General features: G+C 38.2%; 1 protein-coding gene across 1 annotated transcript in view; it reads left to right on the top strand.

Annotated features, from left to right (window-relative positions):
• Window positions 1-27,087, top strand: part of ARSB (arylsulfatase B) — a 100,059-nt gene that overhangs the window by 41,696 nt on the left and 31,276 nt on the right. Inside the window, exons 5-6 of the mRNA XM_070743254.1 lie at window positions 1,547-1,790; window positions 6,345-6,415. Of these exons, the coding sequence (XP_070599355.1) occupies window positions 1,547-1,790; window positions 6,345-6,415 (315 nt within the window). The remainder of the gene's footprint in view (window positions 1-1,546; window positions 1,791-6,344; window positions 6,416-27,087) is intronic.

The following is a 27,087-nucleotide window of genomic DNA, read 5'->3' as shown; positions in this document are numbered from 1 at the left end:
ATTACTTAATGTATGGAAACAAAGGAAACAATGAATGCATTGTGTATTTCTAAAGCTAAGGGAAAAGGGAACAATATAAATCTTAATGGAGCTGGCTTGGATATGTGGGCTGAATATTATGAATTTATTATTTTAATCTATATTTCCATATATTTCAATTTCATGGCTCTTGGTAGCTAACAACTAAAAAAAATCATTAAAAATGTAGGAATAAAACATTAAGCACATAACCAGCAGCAAAGTTTTAAGAACAACTAATAGATCAGCAAATACTGCCACATAGTCTCTGGAAAGGGGCGGCATACAAATCCAATAAATAAATAAATAATAAATAAATATCCAGTTCTATAGGCATGATGAAACAACTACATCTGTAAGGCCTTATAAAAGGCTGAAAGGAATGGGGCCAATATAACTTCCAGAACAGAACAACTAATTGTATACTGTAATATAATTTTGTGTTTAATTTTGTTTTAAATTTAAAGAATGTAAAACGTGTCATAGAAGTAAAACACAAAAGATAATGGGCATGGTAGAGGGGCGTCCATCAATGCATTGGTACTCGTAGTTGCTACACAAGGGACACAGTCCTTGATTAATTTCACCATCACTCTACTAAACAAATAATTCCCTCAAAACTGTCAGACTTTCTACTAAATCTGCACTTCTATTCTACTAGTTTTTCTCATCATTCCTTTCACCCATTTCCTCCTATGTTGACTGTATGACTGTAACTTGTTGCGTATATCCTAAGATTTTTATTAATATTGCTTCTTCATTGCTTATTTGACCCCTATGACAATCATTAAGTGTTGTACCACATGATTCTTGACAAATGTATATTTTATTTTATGTACGTTGAGAGCATATGCACCAAGACAAATTCCTTGTGTGTCCAATCACACTTGGCCAATAAAAATTCTATTCTATTCTATTCTTTATATTATATTGTTTATACAGATCCAGAGCACCTATCCAAGGTTTTAGTCGTGCTCCCTTCCTTATAATCCCAAGAGATATTCCGTTATTCTATTATTTGGAGTTACAACTGTTTATTGGGATGATAACTGTTTATGAAATTGAAGGCAGGAATTTTTGCTTTCATTGGAAATTATGAGGACTGATACTTTCTTTACTATTCCATGTTGTCTGTTTGATTCATATTGTATAAATCATTATTTAACTACTGTAACTATGGTTTGTTGATTACATAGCAATGGGTTGTTATTATAAAATTAAACTATAAACTGATGTACAAACCATAGCCTCAGACTATCAAACAAAACCAAAAGTAATACCCATTTACAATAGACCAATATGTGACCCAATGTGTTGAACTCTAGGCCCTCCCTATTAAAATACAGATTTCTATTTTCCTATTGAAAATGTCAGTCTAATATAGTAATAACATTTACACTGAATCATAGAATGAGTAAGTTGGCTATCAAGTCCAACCTTATGCTTCACACACAAAATATTACATAAACGTACAGTATATGAGAAAATACTTTCAGGCTCAGTCACATATGTTGTTAAATTATTTCAGATAATGGAGGCCAAACTCTGGGAGGAGGAAACAACTGGCCCTTAAGAGGAAGAAAGTGGACATTATGGGAAGGAGGAGTGAGAGGAGTTGGATTCGTTGCCAGTCCTTCATTGAAACGGAAAGGAATCGAAAGCCATGACCTGATCCACATTTCTGATTGGCTGCCAACTTTGGTGAAGCTTGCTGGAGGACATACCAATGGCACAAAGCCTTTAGATGGCTTTGATGTCTGGAAAACACTCAGGTAATAGAATTTGATTAATCCCAAGAAGCAAAGTATGCTTCTAAAATATATGTTGCTATAATATGAGGTTTTTTAAAGCAAATTTGTTTAAAAGTCTATTCATAAAATGTTAATACTGTATGTTGTTAAAGCAAAAAAGAGATATTGAACAAAATTGGATGGGGCATGAAGGAAATCTGTTCACCAGGACTTTTAAATAATTAGATAGATAATTTATTAGATTTGTATGCCGCCTCTCTCCGAAGACTTTTAAATAGCAAATGTTAGAAAACAAAGTACTGTACAAGGGTTGCCCAGAAAGTAATGCACCACATTTTTTTTCTTCAACAATTATTTATTGGACACAATGAAACCTACACACAAGAAAGAATGATGTTTCTTCTATACTCCCTATTCTATACACATTCTTCTATACACATAATCTCTGTCCCGTTCTATGGCATTCCTCCAGCAAGACACAAGGGCATGTATGCCCTGTCGGTATCACTCCTTGTTCTGGTCAGGAAGCCTTGGAACTCTGCCAAACCGTCTTCTAATGGCCTCACCCTCTGTGCCCAGCGACTAACCGTACTTCTGTCGACTGCAGATTCTCCATAAACTATACACAAACATTTGTGAATGTTCCCAACAGTTTCTTTCTCCGCAGTGAGAAATTCAACGGCGACACACAGCTTATAACGTACATCACTTACAGATGCCATTTTGAAACACTGCTGCAGCTACGCTATCTGTCTATCTATCTACACATGCACTCCTGACAATTCAAATAATGTACAGTGATACCTTGTCTTACAAACTTAATTGGTTCCGGGACAAGGTTCTTAAGGTGAAAAGTTTGTAAGACGAAACAATGTTTCCCATAGGAATCAATGGAGAAGCGATTAATGTGTGCAAGCCCAAAATTCACCCCTTTTGCCAGCCGAAGCACCCGTTTTTGCGCTGCTTGGAATTCCCCTGAGGCACCCCTCCATGGGAAACCCCACCTCTGGACTTCTGTGTTTTTGCGATGCTGCGATTTTACTGAGGCTCCCCTCGCTGGGAAACCCCACCTCTGGACTTCCGTTGCCAGTGAAGCGCCCATTTTTGCGCTGCTGGGATTCTCCTGCAGCATCACAAAAACATGGAAGTCCAGAGGTGGGGTTTCTCATGGAGGGGAGCCTCAGGGGAATCCCAGCAGCGCAAAAATGGGTGCTTCACTGGCAATGGAAGTCTGGAGGCGAAGCATCCGAGCGGTGGAGGTGGGTTTGTAAGGTGAAAACAGTTTGTAAGAAGAGGCAAAAAAATCTTAAACCCCGGGTTTGTATCTTGAAAAGTTTGTATGATGAGGCGTTTGTAAGACGAGGTATCACTGTATATCTAAAGTTTTGAATTCGTACCATTACTGTAGGCTGATTAAAAAAAACGTGGTGCATTACTTTCTGGGCGACGCTCGTGTCTTGAAAATGGCATGATGATGACAATGATGATGATGATGATCATTTTCTCTTTAGAACACTTTACAGGACAAACAGATTTCCGCTGACTTAGCTTTTAAAATATAACCTGATTAATTCTGTCATAGTAGAAAAGCAACTGGTTTTCAGAATTGTGAATGTAGAGACATGATCATTGCTTAATAAGCTATCAGCAGCATAAAATGATTTGCAGGCCTAACATTGTTTCAACAAAAACGTGTTGAAATATAATGGCTGAGTTTTTAAACTGAGTTTAATAGGTAGTTTTTAAACATATCATAGATGTACTTTGGATATGGTATTACTGGGAGACACCCCTCCATGGGAAAAGAAATCTGTTGCTCTTACAATTTTGCATTAAGGCCAAGTACATGAAATTGACCACAGTACTTCCTGCTTGATTCTGTCATGCATCAGTTACTTACAACAGCTTTCTATTAGAGCTATTTAAACTATTTTGCTTGCCCCAGGGTAAAGTTTTTTGTTATTCTCTTTGGTCAGACAACCATCTCTGGGGAGGTTTTACGTACTCTGTATCCGAAACAAGAATGATATTTTATGAATGACTGGGCAGTCTCTGCCATCTGGTGTCCCTGAACTTTTCTAAGTGCAGTGGACCAACGAAGATTCTGATCTGACAAGGCTGTCTAAATAAAATTACACCATAGCAACCAATGTTGTATAAACTGAGTACTGTAAAACTAAATCTCACATATGCTGAGCCATAGTCTTGTGACGCACTGTTTTCAGCAGTGTTGGGGAGCGGGAGAGGGAAGAAGAATACATTAAGTATCTTCTGGAACATCTTTTGTATGATTAGCCCTTGGATTGAGGATTGGGATTCAGAAAGAGAAGGCTAGTCAGGCAAAACATAGATAAGGCATTTTTTTCAGCAAGTGGCTCAGGAAGTTTGGAACTTTTTCCCAGAAAAGGTCTTCTAAGATTCCCCCTTGAATAATTTAGAAAACAGCTTTTAAATATGAAGCCAGGTCTTGGTTTGTTTTATGGTGTGTTTTTAATTTCTTCCTATAGCATTGCATTATTGATGCAATTATTAACGATGCATTGCATTAATAGCTTCCAATTTTAGATTGTCACGCTGTAGGAAGCTACGCATTGTTGTTTATAAATCATGAATAGGGTTTAACACAAAATGCTAATACAGTAATAGCAATAACATGCAGACTTATTTATTTATTTATTATTTATTTATTTATTTTGTCCAATACATAATACACATTGAAGAGAATAGATGTGTAATAATATAAATAAAGAAAAGAATAGAAGAAAAGATATAAAAGTGTAGGTGAACATATTTGAAAGGAAGAAAAGATAAATGAGATAAGGAGAGACAATTGGATAGGGAACGGAAGGCACACTGGTGCACTTATGCACGCCCCTTGTACTTATGCACGCCCCTTATATCCCACTCCATGTCTCTTCTAGGGACATAGTCTTCGGAGAGGGGCGGCATACATATCTAATAAATAAATAAATGAATGAATGAATGAATGAATGAATGAATGAATAAATAAAGAAATAAAGAAATAAAGAAATAAAATAATAAAGAAAGAAAGAAAGAAAGAAAGAAAGAAAGAAAGAAAGAAAGAAAAAAGAGCTGTATTAGGGCCACTTCTGTTCTGTTTTAATGAATACTTGTTGCCCATCTGCCATATCACCTCGCCTAGAGTCTGAACCACAGGCCCAACTCACCAATGATGTTCTTAGAAAGGCACCTGGATTGTTGAAGGGCAATATTGCAGCTGGAAGTGCAATGAGAGGAAACAGTGGGTTTGGCTAGTTGGCCATAGTCAGTGATGGGCTACCAAAACTTTTACTATCACACTGTGGGTGTGGCTTATGCCCGCGTCTACGGAGAGGGGCGGCATACAAATCTAATAAATAAAAAATAAAATAAAATAAAATAAAAATAAAAATAAATAAATAAATTTTGTTTCAACATTTTTCAGTGCAAATTGGGTGTTCTAGGGTAGAGCTCCATTTTCGGTACCCCACTGCGTTCCCCCCTGTCTGGGCAGTAGCCCACCACTGATTATCTATTATAAAGTGTATGTACACACATGTATGCACAGCTCTTCTAACATTATGCACATTCAATCTCATTTTCTGCGATAGGAAAAACCATACCCAGAGCCCAGAAGGGGGGGGGGGGGGAATCAAAACTTTGCTACCAGTACTGTGTACCTGACCAAAATTTTGCTGCCGGTACTCCGTACCTGACCGTACCTGTAGGAGTCCACCTCTGGCCATAGTGGTTCATCTGTGGGATTAGGATTGAAGAGAGCTAAAATATATACTTTCAACAAATCACTTTATGTCAGCCTATGTTATTTCACAGGATTGTTCTGACAAATAATAAAAGGAGAGAATGCAATGAACGCCACCTTGAACTCCTTGGAGAAAGTCTAGTTATCAATTAATCAAACAAACAATCAGGTTCCTATGACTTTTCTTATTGCTAGACAGCAATAGCACTTAGACTTATATACTGCTCCTAGTGTTTTACAGCCCTCTCTAAGCAGTTTACAGAATCAGCATATTGCCCCCAACAATCTGGGGCCTCGGTATCGACCTGGAAGGATGGAAGGATGAGTCAACCTTCAGCCGTTCAGGATCGAACTGCTGGCAGTCAGCAGAATTAGCATGCAATACTGCCTTGTAAACATTGTGTCACCATGGCTCTGGTGGTGCAGTGGTTTGGTTATGTTAGGTTATTGAACAAACTATGTTTAAATCTCGCACTATGACTTAGTGTGAGATATGAATCAGAACTGGGTTTTTTAATGAAATTTAATGAATTGGCTTACTGTATTACAAGAGATTGATGCAAATCCCTTTGATTTTCATTTCATATAAGGAAAACCAGGCATACTACCTAACACAAAGAAATAAACTGGGTAAAGTTTTTCCCAGTGCAATGAATGGGGGATCCCTTATTTTAAATTTATTTTGGAAAAACTTTGGAAATGTGATTGTTTAACAAGAATTGCTTTATTTCTTCAAAAGTGGCAGGAATGGGATTCTGTTGAACTATGGAAGGAGACTGAATCCTTTTATAATAAATTTTGTTTATTTTCAGCGAAGGAAAACCATCACCCAGGAAGGAGCTACTTCATAACATAGATCCAATTTTCGTGGATCCATCTCCATGTAAGTCTGACATTAATTGCTGGATCTTTTTACAAATCTGTGCAGATGTACTAAAACGAGTCCTGCTGAGTTTAGTGGGACATGTTCCCAACTATGAGGGTTATTTGAATCCTCCTGAAGTCCAAGTGAGGATTTCCTCTGACAGTGAGAAAAATTAATCAAGGGAATGGCTTGCCTTCAGAAATTATATGTTTTCAATCATTGGAGGTTTTTAAGAAGAGGTTGGTCAGCCATTTGTATGGAGTGGTATAGGGTCTCTTCAGTGATGGACTACCAAAATGTTTACTATCACACTGTGGGCGTGGCTTATGCATTTTGTTTCAACATCTTTCAGTGCAAATTGGGTGCTCTTGGGTGGAGCTCCAAATTTTGATACCGGTACTGCGTACCTGACCGTACCCGTAGGAGCCCATCACTGGGTCTCCTGCTTGAGCAGGGGTTTGACTAGAAAACTTCCAGGGTGCCTTCCAACTCTGTTATTCTGTTCCTGCCATCCACTGGGAAGGACCTTTAAGGCTGGGTACAAACTATTCTATCTCTTTGTCACAAAACGATCACAGTGATTGCATCCACGTAGCATACATAGTTAACCTTTCTAAACTCTAAACCCAGAATTGGGGTCCTACACTAGTGCACTCAGGTTACTCAAAAGTGTTGTGGTTAGCTCTGGCCCAGCTCCTGCCCCAAGGACTGTGGATGTGGGGGAGACATCCACATGCTGCAGGCCTGTTTTGCCCCCGGTGGAATCTGCTGATGAAGGCTCCTCTGACCAAGAAGACATGAGTGACAGGGAGGAGGAGACTGGGGCAGACAGCTCAGAAGGAGATCAATTATCTAGCTCCTCCTTGGATTCAGAACAAGAGTTAATGATACAGCCACGCATGCGGAGAGCGATGCATAGGCAACAACAACTGAGAGATTATTATCAAAGAAAATGAGGTCACCTGTGGTTGCGTGGGGCTGCGGTAATTAGTGAGGCTGCTATAAAGAGCAGCGTGTTGGTTTGGCCACTGTTGTGTTTCCTGACTGCTTTACTGACTTCGACCTTTTGTGTGCTGATTTTTCCCCGCTTTGAAATTAAACCAGGGCAAAGTGTGTTTCACTTTGTGAAAGAAGAAGGACTGTGAATTGCCTCACAGCTGCAAGCTAAGTATCACAGAACTGATAAGGGACTTGAACAAATTACCAGTTTGTTTGGAGACCAGTGCTCTTTGCTATACAAAAAGAGGGCTTAGGTTAAGGGAATTTTCATTATAAAGAACATTGTTTTGAATTTTCAAATGTGTGTGTGTCTGCAATTTGTACCTGTGAATGTTTGGGAGGATTCTACCGGAGAGCCCGATAGAACAAAAAGTAAATATAATTCACAGTGTAGAACCGTTATTGATAAACAGCTATACGTCCCAGATGCAGGTAATCCTCGACTTGCAATAGTTCATTTAATGATCATCCAGAGTTACAATGGCACTGAAAAAAGTGACTTATGACCATTTTTCACAGTTAGGACCAGGGGTGGATTGTTATTACTGGGCACTACCGGTGTGCTGGACATGCAGCTTTGGTTGTCTTGCGTGCGTGTGCCCTCTAGCGTGTTTTTGCTTCTGTGCATGCGCAGGAAGCAAAAACATGCCGAAATCTGGTGAGGGGATGCACCTGAGAGAGATTTTGGCAAATGCGGGCATGTCCCCTCGTGAGATTTTGCTTCTTTTGTATTTTGCAAAAATTATGAAAAATTGACAAAAAAATATGGCGGCGCACATAAGTCTGGCATCGGAGCGGTCACACGCAAATTGCACGATCTGGCGGCCACTACTGGTGGCCTACCGTACTGGTAGCAACCCATAACTGGCTAGGACCATTCCAACAACCCTTTGGTCAAGTGATCAAAATTTAGACTCTTGGCAACTGAATCATATTTATGACAACTACAATGTCCCAAGATCACGTGATCACCTTTTGTGACCTCCTGACAAGCCAAATCAATGGGGAAGCCAGATTCACTTAACAACTGGGTAACTAACTTATCAAGTGCAGTGATTCACTTAACAACTGAAGTAAGAAAGGTTGTAAAATGGGACAAAATTCATTTCAAAAAAATCTCCCTTAACATCAAAAATTTGGGGCTCAATTATGGTTGAAAGTCAAGGAGTACTGGTATGTAGTTCAGGCCAAAGGTATAACCAACTCTTCCAACGCTATTTAAACTATCCCTTAAAATCTGGCTCTGTTGTCAGAGTGAGCGAATATGTCGAGTGCTGGGACACTCACAACCTCCGCTGGCAGGCCGTTCCATTGGTTGATCACCCTCACCATCAGAAAGTTCTTCCTTATTTCCAGGTTGAATCTCTCCTTGGTCAGTTTCCATCCGTTGCTCCTTGTCTGGCCCTCTGGTGCCCTGGAGAATAGTGTGACCCCCTCTCTTTGGCAACCCCTCAAATATCTGTAAACTGCTATCATGTCCCCCCTGGCCCTACTTTTCGCTAGACTATCCATGCCCAGTTCCATTAACCTTTCTTCGTATGTCTTGGTTTCTAGTCCCTTTATCATTTTGGTTGCTCTCTTCTATACCTTTTCCAAAGTTTCTAGGTCCCTTTTGTAGTGAGGTGACAAGAATTGAATGCAGTTCTCCAGGTATGGACTAGGGCATTATGTAGTGGTATTAGTACTTCCCCAGTCTTTGAGTGTATTCCTCTGTTGATGCAGCTTAAGATTGTGTTGGCTTTTTTAGCCACCACTACACATTGCTGGCTTATATTTAGTTGGTTATCCACCAAGACTCTGAGATCTCTTTCACAGTCACTACTACTAAGTGCGGTTCATCCCAGTTTGTATGTGTGTCTTGACTTGAACTATGAATGGTAGGATGGTAGGGTGTCCTACTATGAATGGTAGGAATCTTTTTATGGACTTTCTCATTTTAGTGATGTAAATTCTTTTTTTAAAGCTTTTGTCTTTAATTTGTATTCTATACACTGCCCTTCTATATGCTAGAGTTGCAACAGATTGGGATGCCCTGTAATGCCCAGAAATGAAATGAAATGTCAGTTTTATTCTGATTGTTGTTTTATCTGATAGATACATGGGCTCTTTCATATGCAATCAAGTTTCTTTGTCGACCTCTTAGGAAAGGGAGGGGACTGGGGGCAGCCTTAGTCCATTTCTGGCACTGAAGTTACAAGTACTCTGGTTGCTTTTGCATCGTAACAGTATGATTTGGAGATTCCACCCCATCTTTTTTCCACTAAACATTGTCTATTCCAAAACTCTCTCCAGGTTTTTTTTTCTCTGCCAAACACTAAGCTTTTCAATATGGGAATGATTTTGAGAAAATTTTCATTGGAACATGTCACTTTTGCCTTCTCTTTAGGCTTCTTAATGAAATTACCATGTAATACGAAAACAGTATCCAAAACTACAGAGGATGCCTCCCTCCCTGCAGGGCTGGGGGTTTATGCTCCTTTTTAAAATCATCTCATTTCTACAAAATTGAAAGCAGAGCCACCACAAGCAGGTGTGCAAGTTGTGCATTCCACAAAGGACCCGTGACATGGAGGGTGCCAAAAGATAGTACTGTACTGCAATCATAGAGGAAGCAGCTCATCCCAGTTGCTACTTTGTGCACATACGCTACGGAACAGTGGTTCCCAACCTTTTACATAGGAACATAAGAAGAGCCATGCTGAATCAGGCCAAATGGTACTCAAGGGAATCCTGCCTCCTCAACCGAGGTGGCACATGGACATCCATTTCAATAACCACCGATACAATTGGCATCCATGAATCTGTCTAATCCTGCCTTGAAGCTATCAAGGCTGACAGCTGGGTGAAGAAATATTTCCATTTATTTGTCCTCACTTCCTTTTTTTGGCCGTGCCCCACCTAAGCATCTCTCAAATCCGGATGCCCCCCTACCGCCGTGACATATAGTTCTTACTATTCAAAACGTGAACTACAGTAGTCCCTCACCTATCGCTGGTGTTATGTTCCAGACCTGGCCGCGATAGGTGAAATCCGCGATGTGGAATTTATCGACTGATAGTACTTATTTAAGTATTCATATTGTAATTGTTTGGTAAGCTTTCATTGTTTTAAATGTTTATAAACCCTTCCCACACAGTATTTATTTTAGATACAGTATTTAAATACAGTATTTACAATTTTAGATATATTTTTTTAAAAAAACCTGCCGATCGAGTTCGGCGGGCTGTTTAAATCTGCCAATCGGCTTCCTCAGAAACCCGCGATGAAGTGAAGCCGCAGTAGGTGAAGCGCGATATAGCAAGGGACTACTGTATTCACATGGAGGAAGCCTAAAAGGCTATTAATTCGGTTTAAACAAGGTTCCATTTGCCCCCATTAAAAATTAAATTGCTCCCCCCCCCGTGTGGAGAAAAGGAGAATGAAATACTGGGAAGCCACAGCTACCATGTAATGCACAAAAGTGCAGTCAATGACACTCTTGATAGTAAGTGCAAGAAAGAAAGTTTGGGAGGCAGAATCAGGAGAACCTCTGCTGCCCCCCCCCCCCCCGCTTCTTCCCAAAGTACGTAACTGTTCAAGATGGATAGAAGCAGGGGTGAAATTCTGCAGGTTCGGACAGGTTCTATTGAACTGGTGGCGGTGATTATGCACAGTTTGTAGAATGGGTAAATCGCACCACTAATTGGCCCCTCCCCTCCCACTCGCTCCTTCTCTCCTCCTCCTCGGGCTCATACACATAAACATGAGAAGGAAGCGAGAAGCAACCAGGTTGAATGCTAGACGATTTAGACAAACTTTTCTGTCAGTTCTGTGGGCGTGGCATGGTCACACCCACCAAGCCATGCCCAGAGAACCGGTAGGGGGGAAATATCAATGTCACCCTTGGATAGAAGATAAATAATTGTGTAGGCACGAGAGAGAGAAAGCAGAGAAAGGACTGGAAAAACAAGAAGTACATCATAATCAAGGTCATAGTAAGCATTCCAGGCATATATTTTGGGCTTTCTGGAAGTCTAAAAAAGTTTTATGAGGTACTGCCTGCCTGCCTGCCTGCCTGCCTGCCTGCCTGCCTGCCTGCCTGCCTGCCTGCCTGCCTGCCTGCCTGCCTGCCTGCCTGCCTGCCTGCCTGCCTGCCTGCCTGCCTGCCTATCTATCTATCTATCTATCTATCTATCTATCTATCTATCTATCTATCTATCTATCTATCTATCTATTTATATATATATTTATCTCTTTGATTTGTATGCTGCCCCTCTCCATAGACTCAGGGCGGCTAACAACAGTAATAAAACAACATATAACAAATCTAATATTTAAAATAACTAAAATCCCTTATTAAAAACCAAACATACACACAAATATATCATGCATAAATTGTATAAGCCTGGGGGCAATGAATATCTCAATTCCCCCATGCCTGACGACAGAGGTGGGTTTTGAGGAGCTTACGAAAGGCAAGGAGGGTGGGGGCAATTCTGATCTCTGGGGGGAGCTAATTCCAGAGGGTCGGGGCCGCCACAGAGAAGGCTCTTCCCCTGGGTCCCGCCAAATGACATTGTTTAGTCGATGTGACCCGGAGAAGGCCAACTCTGTGGGACCTAACTGGTCACTGGGATTTGTGCAGCAGAAAGCAGTCCCGTAGATATTCTGATCTGATGCCATGAAGGGCTTTATAGGTCATAACCAACACTTTGAATTGTGACTGGAAACTGATCGGTAACCAATGCAGACTGTGGAGTGTTGGTGTGACATGGGCATACCTAGGGAAGCCCATGATTGCTCTCGCAGCTGCATTCTGCACGATCTGAAGTTTCTGTACACTCTTCAAAGGTAGCCCCATGTAGAGAGCGTTACAGTAGTCGAGCCTCGAGGTGATGAAGGCATGAATGACTGTGAGCAGTGACTCCTGGTCCAAATAGGGCCGCAACTGGTGCACCACGCGAACCTGGGCAAACGTCCCCCTCGCCACAGCTGAAAGATGTTTCTCTAATATACAGTACATTAAGTTAGGTCAGCTACTTAATGTACTGTATATTCCCAGGGTGTCATGTGCTGTATAAAACATGTATAGGATTTGCCCATTTAAACCCTGACCAGATTGGTCTTAATTGCAGTTTCAGCCTGTAAACCACATGCACTCATCTAGTATTTAATATTCTGAGATTTTTTTGATCTCACTGATTTTCTTACATAAGATCCCAAGATTTTGATGTTCTCAGTAAATTTTGCAGATTTATCAGATTTGGGCAATCTCAATATTATTGAGTCAATACTAAAGTCTCAGTATTATGAGACTTTAGATAGAAAGAGAGACTAAAGCCCAAGATTTAGTGAGCATGGATGAACAATTTTTAATTTGTTATTTTAATGGTGGGTTGGTATATAACTACATAAAGTACAGTGGACCACCCAGTCCTGAACTATCTTAAATGTATTGTAATAAAGCATACTAATCCATGTTGACAATGAAACAGCTTTCAATATGTGCTCATGTGGATGGGAGTTTTTCTGCTCATTTTGTATATTACTTATTTGAATTTAGCTACTCTGCAGAGAATAGTTAATTTAGATAAAGGACCTCCTTTGTAGCTGATTAATAAGTTGGAAGTCAGTGTGGGAGATATTTGAGATTCTTTATGCTGTGCTTAATATGAGCCACATTTGATAAAGTCTTGGTTATCATAGCACTTTTTAGTGCTATGGCTACTTAGCTCTAAGTATATAAAACACATTTTATCTACATCTGTTTCTACAACAAACACATGCCTCTAGGATTAAGATGTCCCTAAACGAGAAGGTGTGATTTGGTTCTTAGGAATTGCATTTATTTCAGCTTTTCTCTGGATCAGTGATGGTGAACATATGGCATGGGTGCCACAGGTGGCACACGGAGCCATATCTGCTGGCACGCGAGCCATTACCTTAGCTCAGCTCCAACGTTCATTTGTGTGCTGGCCAGCTGATTTTTGGCTTGCACAGAGGCTCTGGGAGGGCGCTTTTGGCTTCCAGAGAGCCTCTGGGGGTCTGGGGGAGGACGTTTTTACCCTTTCCCAGCTCTAGGGAATCCTTTGGAGCCTGGGGAGGGTGAAACACAAGGCTACTGGTCCCACCAGAAGTTGGGAAATGGGTCGTTTCCAGCTTCCAAGGGGCCTCCAGGGGGTGGGGGAAGCTGTTTTCGCCCTCCCCAGGCATTGAATTATGGGTGTGGGCACTCGCTCAAGCTCTTTCGGCACCCAAAGGAAAAAAGGTTCACCATCACTGCTCTAGATACTCAGTGAAGTGTATGTGGTTCTCTTACCCATTTTTATTTATTTTTATTTATTTATTTTGTCCAATACACAATACATAAAAGAGAATAGACATGAGGTAATATATATAAAGAAAAATATAAAATAATAATAATAATAAAACACCAGAGGAATTGGCACCCTCATGAGGCTGGAGGTCCCCAAGGAAAGACTGGATGGGCATTTACGAAGGAATAAAGGTCTCCTGCCTTGGGATGGAGTGCGGTTGGACTAGGCCAGGGGTAGGCACGTGGACTTCAACTCCCAGAATTCCCGAGCTGGCATGACTGGCTCAGGGATTCTGGGAGTTGAAGTCCACAAGTCACAGAAGAGCCAACGAGGCCCACCCCTGGGCCAGAAAACCTCCACGGTCCCTTCCAGCCCTAGGATTCTATGATCTTCTATGATATGACCCTTGGACTAGAAGACCTCCACGGTCCCTTCCAGCCCTAGGATTCTATGATCTTCGGCATCTACCATCTACCACATGTATTTCATCAATGATTCTATGAATGAAGGCTGAGAAAATGTGGCTGGTTTTTTGTGACTTTTCATATTTGAATAAGGATTTGAATCAAATTTTCTGAAGCCATCTTCTCACTATGACTGCTAGTTGTTTAGATTTTGTGTGTGTGATTTTTAGTCATTCTTGACCCTTGTCAATGGACTAATCACAGCATCTTGGCATCTTTGGAAGGGGTTTGCCATTGCCTTCTTGCTAGGAGTCAGAGAGTTTGTGTCCAAGGCAGCAGGACTAGACCTCATAACAATCCTGGTGTCTTAACCACTATAACAAACTGGCTCTCTTTTAGATGTTTACCACAATTGAAACAAAAACAAAGCCTTATTGGCACAGAATGGCTGCTTCTCAATGAAGGAGCAACTTAAATATGTACAGTACTCTGTTATGGAAGACAAAGAGCTTTGGATATGAAGCTCAGGTGTGTGAATATTTGCTCTTACTATTTATTCAGCTGCACTCAAACTGGTGACGCTTTTTTCATTACATATACCATAAGATATTTCTATTAAACATTTCTGGCTAGATATAACTGGAAAAATTGCTCCCTGTATTTAATTTTAATCAATAGAATATATTTTAAGTCATTGTAACATTTCTGCAGAAATAATATATCCATATCTTCCAAGACATACAGTCACTTGAAAACAAAGTCTACCTCATTGTTATGGAAGGATTTCATTATTTACCTTGCTCCAGGACTATTTTCCTCAATCAATAAATGAACAAGTGTAATATTTTTTGACACATTTGCTGAATAGGATTATCTTTACAGGTAGTACTCAACTTACCAACCACAATTAAGTCTAAAATTTCTTTTGCTAAGTGAGTTTAGCTCCATTTTATCCATTCTTTCCCTAGTTGTTAAGTGAATCACAGTTATAATAATAATAATACTTTATTAGATTTGTATGCCGTCCCTATGGAGACTTGTTAAGTTAGTTAAGTTAAGTTGTTAGCTAGTTAAGTTTTTAAGTTAGTGGTTGTAAAGTGAATTTGGCTTCTCCATTGGCTTTGCTTGTCAGAAGGTTGCAAAAGGTGATCACATGATCCTAGGACACTGCAACTATCATAAATATGAACCAGTTACTAATTGTTCAATTTTTGATCACATGATCTAAGGGACACTATAGCAGTAGTAAGTGTGAAAAGCAGTCATAAGTCACTTTTTTTCAATGCCGTTGTACTTTGAAGGCTCACTAAGCAAATATAAGTCAAGGACTACCTGTATCATGCCAACGGATGATCTCACCCAGTGGTTTCATGTAGATATTAAATAGGAGAGGAGCGAGGCCTGACCCCTGCAGGACCCCACAAAGGAGCGGTCTAAGAGTCAACCACTGTCCTCCCACTAACACTGACTGCGACCAAACAAAGGTAGGAGAACCACCGTAAGATGGTGCCCTTCCACTTCTAGCCCCTCTAGTATGGTCTAGATCTCCTATACCTTTCTTCTATTCCTATATCTCTTCTTCTATTCTTTCATTGATATTCTTTTCTATTATTTCTTAGATATATTTTACTATGAGTATCTCCTCTATAACCTTTATCATGTATTTTACTATGTGTATATAGATATATACCTACTAAAACCCTCATTGTGTATTGGACAAAATAAATAAATAAATAAAAATAAATAAAATAAAATAAAATCTTTGAGTAAAAAATAGTAAAAGTAAATAAAATAAATTGCTATCAGCGCCACCCAATATTTTTAAAAAAATCTGTATTAAAAGAAAGCTAAGAGAAATCGCACTGGATAATATTTGTGTGGGAGACCACCAGGAAATACCAGAGTAGTAGACAATCTTGGAAAATTAATAAAACATCTTGGAAGAAGGCAGTGCCACTTCCTTTTGTGTTGCTTTGAGAAAGCAATGTGTGTCCATGATGCTGCCAGGAGTCAAACTTAGCTTTTTTGCCTTAGTTTCCTAGATTTGTTTGTATTTTGCAAAAGCATTTGAGAGGTTTCAGCAAAGAGAGCCTATGCAGGAAAAGGTAGACTATTAAAGGCAGACTTTTAAATGTATTAAAACAATACATTTACTGAAAGTTGGTACTAAAATGTTCTTGTTTGTCTGGTTCTAGCTGATTTCTGTTTTAAAATCCTCTGAAATTTGTGAAAGTGATATGATAGTTGTAATTTTGCAACAGGACAATTTTTTTGTTAAGGTATTATCATGATTGGATGTTATCGTGTTGACGGAATTAGGGGAGTGGGGTGAAAGAAGATGAAATCTAAACTATGCTTATAGAAACAGACTTCAGGAACAAGATATTGAAGCTCTGTGGAAGGGAATGGACGTGCATTGGCTGATTTGAGCCCCCAAAGCAGGAGGAGGTGAGAATTTCCTGCAGTGGAAAATAGACCACCCATGTGTTCTGCAGAATTGTAGGACAAGTTTTCCAAAATGAATTCAAAAGTGATTGTTGCTGTAATTTCCAATAATCCAGTGAAGAGTCAGGAGTAAATCAACTGAGCCTTCAAAACAGATAACGTCATTTGAACAATTAGGACTCGAGCCAATTCTGAAATGATGCAAAAACATTTGTCTGGAAGTACTATTCCCTTTCACCCTGTTTTATATGCAGATGTGTTGATTATCTTTGTTTGAGTGCTGAGAATTGGAATTGTTTGTCTGAAAGGTTAAATCTCTTCCAAATATTGAGGTTTAAACATGGCTGGAATAATTATTATTTCCAAAACACATGTTTAGATTAGAGGATCCACCGCTGGAGTTTCAATCAGTATAATTTCTCTTGAAAAGAACATTGGTACTTGAGGAATTACAAACACATTTATTTCTTTTTTAAAAATTTGTTTGTCAAACATATAAAAGATAGCAAGTATGGGTATTAACAAAGTAAATACACATAAATACATATAAACACATAAATAAAAATAAGCAAAGTAAATACAGATAAATACAGTAAATACAGTAGGACAGGGACGGTAGGCACACTGGTTGCACTTAGCACACCCCTTAAAGATCTCTTAGGAATGGGGTGAAGTCGACAATAGACAGTCCAAGGTTCAAGTTTTTGGGGTTTGGGGAAGAAACCACAGAGTCAAGTAGTGCATTCCAGACATCGATCATTGCCGTTGAGTTTGGAGTGGTTTACATTCAATTTGTATCTATTGTATGCTTGTGTATTGTTTTATTTATTTATTCATTCATTTGTCCAATACACAAATACATAGGAAGAAAAATAGACATGTGATAATATAAAAGAGGGTGAAAGTGGGCTTTGAGGAGGGGATATATGAAAGGAAGAGAATATATAAGATAGGTGAAAGAAAGGAAAGACAATTGGACAGGGGACGAAAGGCACACCAGTGCACTTATGTATGCCCCTTATTGGCCTCTTAGGAACCTGGAGAGGTCAATCGTGGAGAGTCTAAGGGAGAAATGTTGGGGGTTAGGGGTTGACACAATTGAGTCCGGTAATGAGTTCCACACTTCGATAACTCGATTGTTGAAATCATATTTTTTACAGTCAAGTTTGGCGCGGTTCGTATTAAGTTTGAATTTGTTGCGTGCTCTTGTGTTGTTGCGGTTGAAGCTGAAGTAGTCATTGACTGGTAGGACATTGCAGCATATGATCTTGTGGGCAATACTCAAATCGTGTTTTAGGCGCCGTAGTTCTAGGCTTTCTAGGCCCAGGATTGTTAGTCTATTTTCGTAGGATATTCTGTTTCGAGTGGAGGAGTGAAGGGCTCTTCTGGTGAAGTATCTTTGGACATTTTCAAGGGTGTTGATGTCTGAGATGTGGTATGGGTTCCAGACAGATGAGCAGTAGTCTAAGATGGGTCTGACAAAAGTTTTGTAGGTTCTTGTGAGTAGAGTGAGATTGCCTGAGCAGAAGCTGTGTAGGATGGTTGAAGATAAAGTAGTTATTAACAGATAGGGCCTGGTGGCAGATAATTTTATGAACTACATTTAGATCAGTTCAAAGGCGACGTAGTTCTAAGTTGTCTAAGCTCAAGATTTCAAGTCTGCTGGAATAAGGTATTCTGTTGCAAACGGAAGAGTGGAGGATTCGTGAAATATTTTTGGACTCTCTCGATTGTACTAATGTCCGATATGCAGTGCAGGTTCCAGACAGATGAGTTGTATTCGAGAATTGGTCTAGCAAATGTTTTGAATGCGCTAGTTAGTGGTGTAATATTGAGAGAAGAAGATATGCAAAATTAGTTTGACTACTCTTAGTGCCTTTTTTGGACAATGTTGTTATAATGGGCTTTGGCATTAATATCATTAGATATGAGTACTCCAAGATCCTTGACAAAATGAGGGTTGTCTACAAGGTTGTGTCTTCTATTTTGTGTTCTGATTCTTTTTGCCAATGTGTAAGACAGAGCATTTGCTGGTTGAGATATGAAGTTGTCACTTGTTTGACCATTCTGATATATAATCAAGGTCTTTTTGAAGGGTAGTAGCATTGTCTGTGGTGTTAAATAGTTTGACAATCAGCAAAGAAAATGCTTATAATGTCATAAAGTATGGATGGAAAAATATAGCATCCTACATAACATGTTTCAGCAATCACAGTTTAAAAAATTGTACCATTTTTATACCACAGGGTCATTTTCTGTTGTGCTTGCCCAGTAAATAGTATTTCCTCATAGTTTATTTTTCCTAGTAAAAATAACAGTTTTGTGTTATCTTCAAGGCTAACACATTTATTTTTAGATAATTGTTTGTATATCTAATCTTAGTTGCCACAATATCCTTTGCTGTTTTCACTGCAAAAGTGTAACACATCTATCCACTGTAAAAAGTATTCTATTATTACTCAGTTCCAATTTATTATAATATTGTTTTAAGTATTTAAAAAACCAGTAAGGTTTATGGATCACATAATGGCCTGCTCATTCTTTGTATGCCATAAACTTTTATTTGTAAACCACAGTTGTCTTCATGAAACACATTAATATCAAATGAACCATATTGTGTTTCATGAACCCAACTGTGATTTACAAACAAAAGTTTATGGCGTACAAAGAGTGAATGGGGCTCTTATGCTAACTATGGTGATTTGTAGCTAACAAAGACACTGAAGAACACATCCATATGTGACCCAGGGGAAGAGCCTTCTCTGTGGCGGCCCCAACCCTCTGGAACCAGCTCCCCCAGAGATTAGGATTGCCCCCACCCTCCTTGCCTTTTGTAAACTCCTTAAAACCCACCTCTGCTGTCAGGCATGGGGGAACTGAGATATCTCCCCTTGCCTATGCAGTTTTATGTATGGTATGTTGTATGTATGATTTTTAAACAATGGGGTTTTTAGACTTTTAATATTAGATTTATTATTATAGACTTTTAATATTAGATTTGTCATTGTATACTGTTTTTATCACTGTTGTGAGCCGCCTCGAGTCTGCGAAGAGGGGCGGCATACAAATCTAAATAATAATAATAATAATAATAATGATGATGATGATGATGATGATAATGATAATGATAATGATAATAATAATGATAGTAATAGTAATAGTAATAATAATAGTAATATAATACTATCTGAAGTGGTCCATTTGTAACATTCAGCAACATCATGAACATATTTTCCTTTAGACACCTTTGGCTCATTATTTAAACTTGGATAGTTTTCCTCTTTGTATGTTTAATAAATAATGACAATATCACAGATACCTGGCTCCTTCCTTAGTGGGAGAATCATAGAATTATGGAGCTGGAAGGAACCTTGGAGGTCTTCCAATCAAGGCAGGAATCCTTATATCATCCTGAACAAATGAATATTCAATCTTTTCTTGAAAATCTCCAGCATAGAGCGTCCAAAACTGTGGAAGGAAATCATCCTGATATGTTCTACAATATGCAACCGAACTCGATTTTAAGTCAAGTTGGAAGTGGAGGGTTTCACATATTTAATTGATGAATCAGAGCTGCCTCCTTGCCACATCAAACATTAAATGAACAGCAAAGAGAGCAGCTATCTTGATTTTAGCAGATTAACTGCTGTACAGTGGCACTTCTACTTAAGAACTTAATTCGTTCCGTGACCATGTTCTTAAATAGAAAAGTTTGTAAGTAGAAGCAATTTTTCCCATAGGAATCAATGTAAAAGCAAATAATGCGTGCAAATCCATTAGGAAAGAAATAAAAGCTCGGAATTTGGGTGGGAGGAAGAGGAAGAAGAAGAGTAGGAGGACAGTTGCTGCCAAAGGAAGAAGGTGAGGTGAGGGGAATCAAAAAAATTCAAAACTTTAAGGTGAAAAAAAAAAAGAGTGACTCTGAAGTGGCAAGGAGGAACATGCGCCTCCCATACACCCAGAGTGAGGCTGTCTCCCATACACTGCACCAGAGAGAGGAACCCAGGGAGAATGGCAGGAAACTGGCTGGGCCTTCATGCCACTCTCAAATTTCCTAGGAAATTTTTCCAGGCTCCGATTCTTAAGTAGAAAATGGTTCTTAAGAAGAGGCAAAAAAATCTTGAATACCCGGTTCTTATCTATAAAAGTTCTTAAGTAGAGGCGTTCTTAGGTAAAGGTACCACTGTACTTGGATTGTATTTTCTCAAAATTATAATAGGCTAGCAAAATGCAGGGGAAAACATTGGAACACTGACCATTTGCATATTTATATTACTTATAAAACACATTTAAGAATTTTACACACCTACACATTAATGTTGTGTACATCTGTTCAGAATTAAGTTACTTGGAACTCAGTGGAAACGTTTCTCATCCAGATGACATACATAAGATTGCAACTTAGAAGTAAAGACTTGGTTTTCCAGCAGTGGCATCCACAGTAACTTACAGCAATAAAACCAATAAATGTGACACAGTATATTATTAATTAATAAAGCAGCAGGAAAATATCAAAGATAAAAGAGCTGGAATAGGACATTTTAGAGATATGATAATGCCACGAGTATCAAAAGTTGAAAATAACTCAGTTTCTGCACATAGCACATCTTTGGCACAATCTAATATGCATCATAATATAAGTAAGTAAGTAAGTAAGTAAGTAAATAAATAAATAAATAAATAAAAACTTGTGAGTAAATATGTTTGAAAAATATACAGAATACATCCAAATTTTAATATGGACTTGTCAGAAACAATTCACAAATCCACAAATTAAAATTAAAGACCGAATTTCATTTATTTGCAATAAAATTTACCTGTCAGCATTATAATTGAAGTCTAAAATGTCTGGAAGCAATCAAGCTTATGAAAGTTGTTATCTACTCAGAATTGTTACTTAAATCCTTTTTTCTTGATGAATAATCTATATATTTTCAGGCTTTCTTGATCTTCTGTTTAGTCAGAATTTCAAACCAAACATCAAATTAAAGACAAACTGTTCCCTGATGAATACACTAAATTAACCATACTAAGAACTCACAAAATGTATGTTTCAAATCAAATGACTTATATTTCGAAATGTAATATACACATTTGGTACAACTTTGCATCTTTCCTTTTGAAAAAAAGCTCTGCAAGTTATTGATGGCTTGGCAGCTTTGAGGGTGACATCAGCTCTTCCATTGTGAAGGATATGCTTTCTTTTAGATTGTCTTATGGCATTTCATCAAGTTTCAGTGATTCAGCTGAATTAAAAACCAGTTGGCTTTGGATCAAAATTCCCTTGACTGCTAAACCAAACATATTCCTAACCACACAGACTTTGCTCTATGGCGTGTCACACACAAACCCTCAAACTTTGTGTTCTATCGTATCCAATTTTATTTTTTCATAATCTGAATTGAATGATGATAAAAATAATTGAATCCTTGGCACTGATAGTAGTTAATCAGAACTTGTCTATATAATTATCATTTTAGCTTATTAATAATAGCTATTTAAAAATTAAGAAAATTTTAAGTAGGATTTTTATCAAATATATCTAATGTTGAGTACTAAACTCAGAATAGACGTGCTATTTGCATATTTTTCAGGAAGAAATATTATCCATTCTAAATTTTATACTACTATTACTAATAATACGCAGAAGACTGACGGCAGAAAAAGACCTCATGGTCCATCTAGTCTGCCCTTATATTATTTCCTGTATTTTATCTTAGGATGGATATATGTTTATCCCAGGCATGTTTAAATTCAGTTACTGTGGATTTACCAACCACATCTACTGGAAGTTTGTTCCAAGGATCTACTATTCTTTCAGTAAAATAATATTTTCTCATGTTGCTTTTGATCTTTCCCCCAACTAACTTCAGATTGTGTCCCCTTGTTCTTATGTTCTCTTTCCTATTAAAAACACTTCCCTCCTAAACCTTATTTAACCCTTTGACATATTTAAATGTTTCGATCATGTCCCCCCCTCCCCTTTCCTTCTGTCCTCCAGACTATACAGATTGAGTTCATTAAGTCTTTACTGATACGTTTTATGCTTAAGACCTTCCACCATTCTTGTAGCCCGTCTTTGGACCCGTTCAATTTTGTCAATATCTTTTTGTAAGTGAGGTCTCCAGAACTGAACACAGTATTCCAAATGTGGTCTCACCAGCGCTCTATATAGCGGATCACAATCTCCCTCTTCCTGCTTATTATACCTTTAGCTATGCAGCCAAGTATCCTACTTGCTTTTCCTACCGCCCGACCACACTGCTCACCCATTTTGAGACTGTCAGAAATCACTACTCCTAAATCCTTATCTTCTGGAGTTTTTGCTAACACAGAACTGCCAATACAATACTCAGATTGAGGATTCCTTTTCCCCAAGTGCATTATTTTACATTTGGAAACATTAAACTGCAATTTCCATTGCTTTGACCATTTATCTAGTAACGCTAAATCATTTACCATATTACAGACCCCTCCAGGAATATCAACCCTATTGCACACTTTAGAGTCATCGGCAAATAGGCAAACCTTCCCTACCAAACCTTCCCCTATGTCACTCACAAACATATTAAAAAGAATAGGACCCAGAACAGACCCTTGTGGCACACCGCTTGTAATAGTAATAATAATAGTAATAATAATAATACACAATCTACACAATCATTTATATTGGCAAAATGCAGACTGCATTGGCTACAATTTTAGTTTCAGTTATTTGCTTCTGGTTTAATTCATTTCTTTAAGATTTTAGCACCCACAACTTATTATCAGATGTTGGTGACAACCGCTAATTGACATTCAGAGACAGTATTAATTATCAGAAAGAAAGAGAGAAATAGACAAATCCTCCTCTGAAGATACAACAGCAATTAAATCCAAAATCTCTGGAGTTACCAAAATGAATAATTTAACAATTATATTCATTTTTGGGATAAACGTGTTTAATAATATCTTAATATAGTTTCTGTGGTATGGTATTTATGCATATCTATATTCTGCTGAATCAGTACTTTTCCTTTTCTATGGAATTGCCCATTACCTTTTGAAGTAATATTTTATAATATGTGAGTACTGTATTTAGTTTATAATAAATCACCTTTGAATTCCAGTGACATTATATATTGCATCTGCAAGAATACCAGAAAAATTTGTCTTGATTATTGGACACTTAGCTCCTTTGGGTTCCATCTTTCATCCAATGCACAAGAGCTAGAAATGATTCCATGAGTTATTGTACAGCTAGGTTGATTTGTGCCATTCATAGTTCTTTTTCAATATTAGAAGAATATAAAATTGATATAAGGAGAACAAACATGCAGTGTAAGGAAATGGAATGAACTGCTTTTGGGTTGAGTGCACTTTTATAGCCTCTTAAAAGGAAGCAAATATTTTTCTTTATACTCAGGCAGATAACATTATTTGAGGGGGTAAAGTTAACATTGTTTGATGGGAAAAAGTTAATAAAACTCTTAAGTCCCATAAGTGATCTCCTACTATTAACTTAGTGCATTTAAACTTGTCAAGTGTACATAGGTTGTCTAATCCAAACCTTCCATAAGAAAATTGTTTATCTTTACTCTTGATCATGATGTGCTACTGAAAAACAGTTCAATAAACTACAACCACAACTTTACCAAGTTGTGTGTGGGAAACGAAGAAATAGTTTATAATATTCTTATACGGCAGCAGTAAATTCTAGTATACAAGCACAAAATTCTAAAACCCTTATTTTGTTGTGGGATCACACTGGTAGATTAGCAGTATTTATTTATTTTATTTTATTTATTTATTTATTTTGTCCAATACATAATACACATTGAAGAGAAAGATATGTAATAATATAAGTAAAGAAAATAATAGAAGAAAAGATATAAAAGTATAGGTGAACATATTTGAAAGGAAGAAAAGATAAATGAGATAAGGAGAGACAATTGGACAGGGGACAGAAGGCACACTGGTGCACTTATGCACGCCCCTTACTGACCTCTAAGGAACCTGGAGACGTCAATCGTGGATAGTCTAAGGGAAAAATGTTTGGGGTTAGGGGTTGACACTACTGAGTCAGGTAATGAGTTCCACGCTTCGACAACTCAGTTGCTGAAGTCATATTTTTTACAGTCAAGTTTGGAGCGGTTAATATTAAGTTTGAATCTGTTGCGTGCTCTTGTGTTGTTGCGATTGAAGCTGAAGTAGTCATTGACAGGTAGAACGTTGCAGCATATGATCTTGTGGGCAATACTTAGATCGTGTTTTAGGTGACGTAGTTCTAAGCTTTCTAGACCTAGGATTGATAATCTGCTTTTGTAGGGTATTTTGTTTCGAGTGGAGGAGTGAAGGGCTCTTCTGGTGAAGTATCTTTGGACATTTTCAAGGGTGTTGATGTCCGAGATGTGGTATGGGTTCCAGACAGATGAACTGTATTCAAGGATGGGTCTGGCAAAAGTTTTGTAGGCTCTGGTGAGTAGCGTGAGATTGCCAGAGCAGAAGTTATCACTTGGTATATGTACTAAGATTTTTCTCCACTTGTGCAGATTTGACTAGACACATTAAATAAAAAAAATACATTTAAATATTGTTCCAAGAAGTTTCTTCTCACGAATTAGAGAGGCCTAGCTATTTAGACAAAGATTATCTGCCTGCCTGCCATCTGTCTCACAAATTTAACTCTAAGCAGCATGCAATAAACTGTTAAAAACAAGTCTAAAGCAACCCTTAAAAATAAACATACATAAAAAGAAATAAGATTGCCAGAGAATGGACTAACATCCTACACAAAATTTTGTTATTATTATTTATTATTGATATTTATAGGTCTAATGGTCTCTGGGCAGCAAACAACAATATAAAACTAGATAAAAACAATTCTAAAAACTTTAATATTTATTTATTTAATTATTTATTCGATTTTTATGCCGCCCTTTTCCTTAGACTCAGGGAGACTTACAACATGTTAGCAATAGCACTTTTGAACAGAGCCAGCATATTGCCCCCACAATTAAAATTAAAACAATTAAAAATTAAAACATTCATATCCATTCAGCCGGAACAAGATGGAATAATTCACCGGCTTCAGGCCTACTGGCAAAGCCATGTTTTCACAGCCTTTCGGAAGGCCAGGAGAGTGGGGATCATGCAGATCTCAGGGGTGAGTTGATTCCATAGAGCCGGAGCCACCACAGAGAAGGCCCTCCCACACGGTCCTGCCAGCCAACATTGTCTGGAGGCACCTTAAGGAGACCAACTCTATGGGTCGCTGGGAGGTATGTAGCAGAGTGCGGTCCCATACATAATCTGGTCCTAAACCATGTTGGACTAATTGGAAATTTGAACGAGATAAGGTTTTGCTAAGGACAAATCCTGGTTATTTTATAGTTCACTAAAATTAAAGGATAACACCTGAAACTAATCTTGTTCAGGTTGTTATTGTTACTTTTCTGACTTGCAAAACCTTTCCACTTGAACAAAAACATTCTTTTATAAAACCTATACTGTTACCATGAAAAAAAAATCAGTAGAGAATTTATATCTAAATATCAGATGTTAATACAGTAGTTCAACTCAGGAGTGAAGAAGGTTGAATAACATTGTTTGGTTTTTGCAAAAAATATTTATCAGACATTATATGCTCATTATTGCCATAACAGTAATGAATCACAATCTAGATAATAAATAGATTTTTTTTAATCAGTTCCTTCAAAATCAGTTTTCCACTAATTTTTTCAAAGGTCAAGGTCACAGCTATTCCTCAAGTATTCTTATTTTAATAGAGTAACTGAAATTGTCTGAGTCCTGCAGAAAATTCATTATCCCCATAAAGCTGCAAAAGGTCACAAAATGTTTTACTTCACTAAAGGAGAGAAATTTTTTTTTTATTTCTCCAATACTTTATTATCACAGTAGAGCCAAAAGGAGCTTTTGACATTTCAGCATCTTCCTCCTTCAGGGGAGATAATTGTTTTCATAAATCATGATTTAGAAAATGACACAAAATTAGTGAAAAACAAACACAAACCTTTCTGGTCTAAGGATCATCCGTATTACCTTTTGTTCTTCAGTTCCTTACCTGCCTGCTGTCATAGATGCCTTTTGCATCTCTTTGTGCCAAATTGGTAGTTGGATCTATGACATCTCTCCCAATACATACACAATATGCAGGACCCTTGGAATAACTTTCTGGATTCAAATACTGTAATATTTTCCTTTCTAGATTAGAATTATTGTTTATTTATTCATTTTATTAATTTATTGGATTTGTATGCCGCCCCTCTCCGTAGACGCGGGGCGGCTAACAACAATAACAAAAAAACAGCATGTAAATCCAATACTAAAACAACTAAAAAACCCTTATTGTAAAACCAAACATCCATACATGCAAACATACCATACATGAATTGTAAAGGCCTAGGGGGAAAGAATATCTCAGTTCCACCATGCCTGACGGCAGGGGTGGGTTTTAAGGAGCTTACGAAAGGCAAGGAGGGTGGGAGCAATTCTAATCTCCGGGGGGAGTTGGTTCCAGAGGGCCGGGGCCGCCACAGAGAAGGCT

The sequence above is a fragment of the Erythrolamprus reginae genome, chromosome 2 (assembly GCF_031021105.1).
Source record: "Erythrolamprus reginae isolate rEryReg1 chromosome 2, rEryReg1.hap1, whole genome shotgun sequence".
NCBI lineage: Eukaryota > Metazoa > Chordata > Lepidosauria > Squamata > Dipsadidae > Erythrolamprus > Erythrolamprus reginae.
The sequence above is the reverse complement of the archived record's forward strand: the minus strand, read 5'-3'. Positions and strand labels throughout refer to the sequence as shown.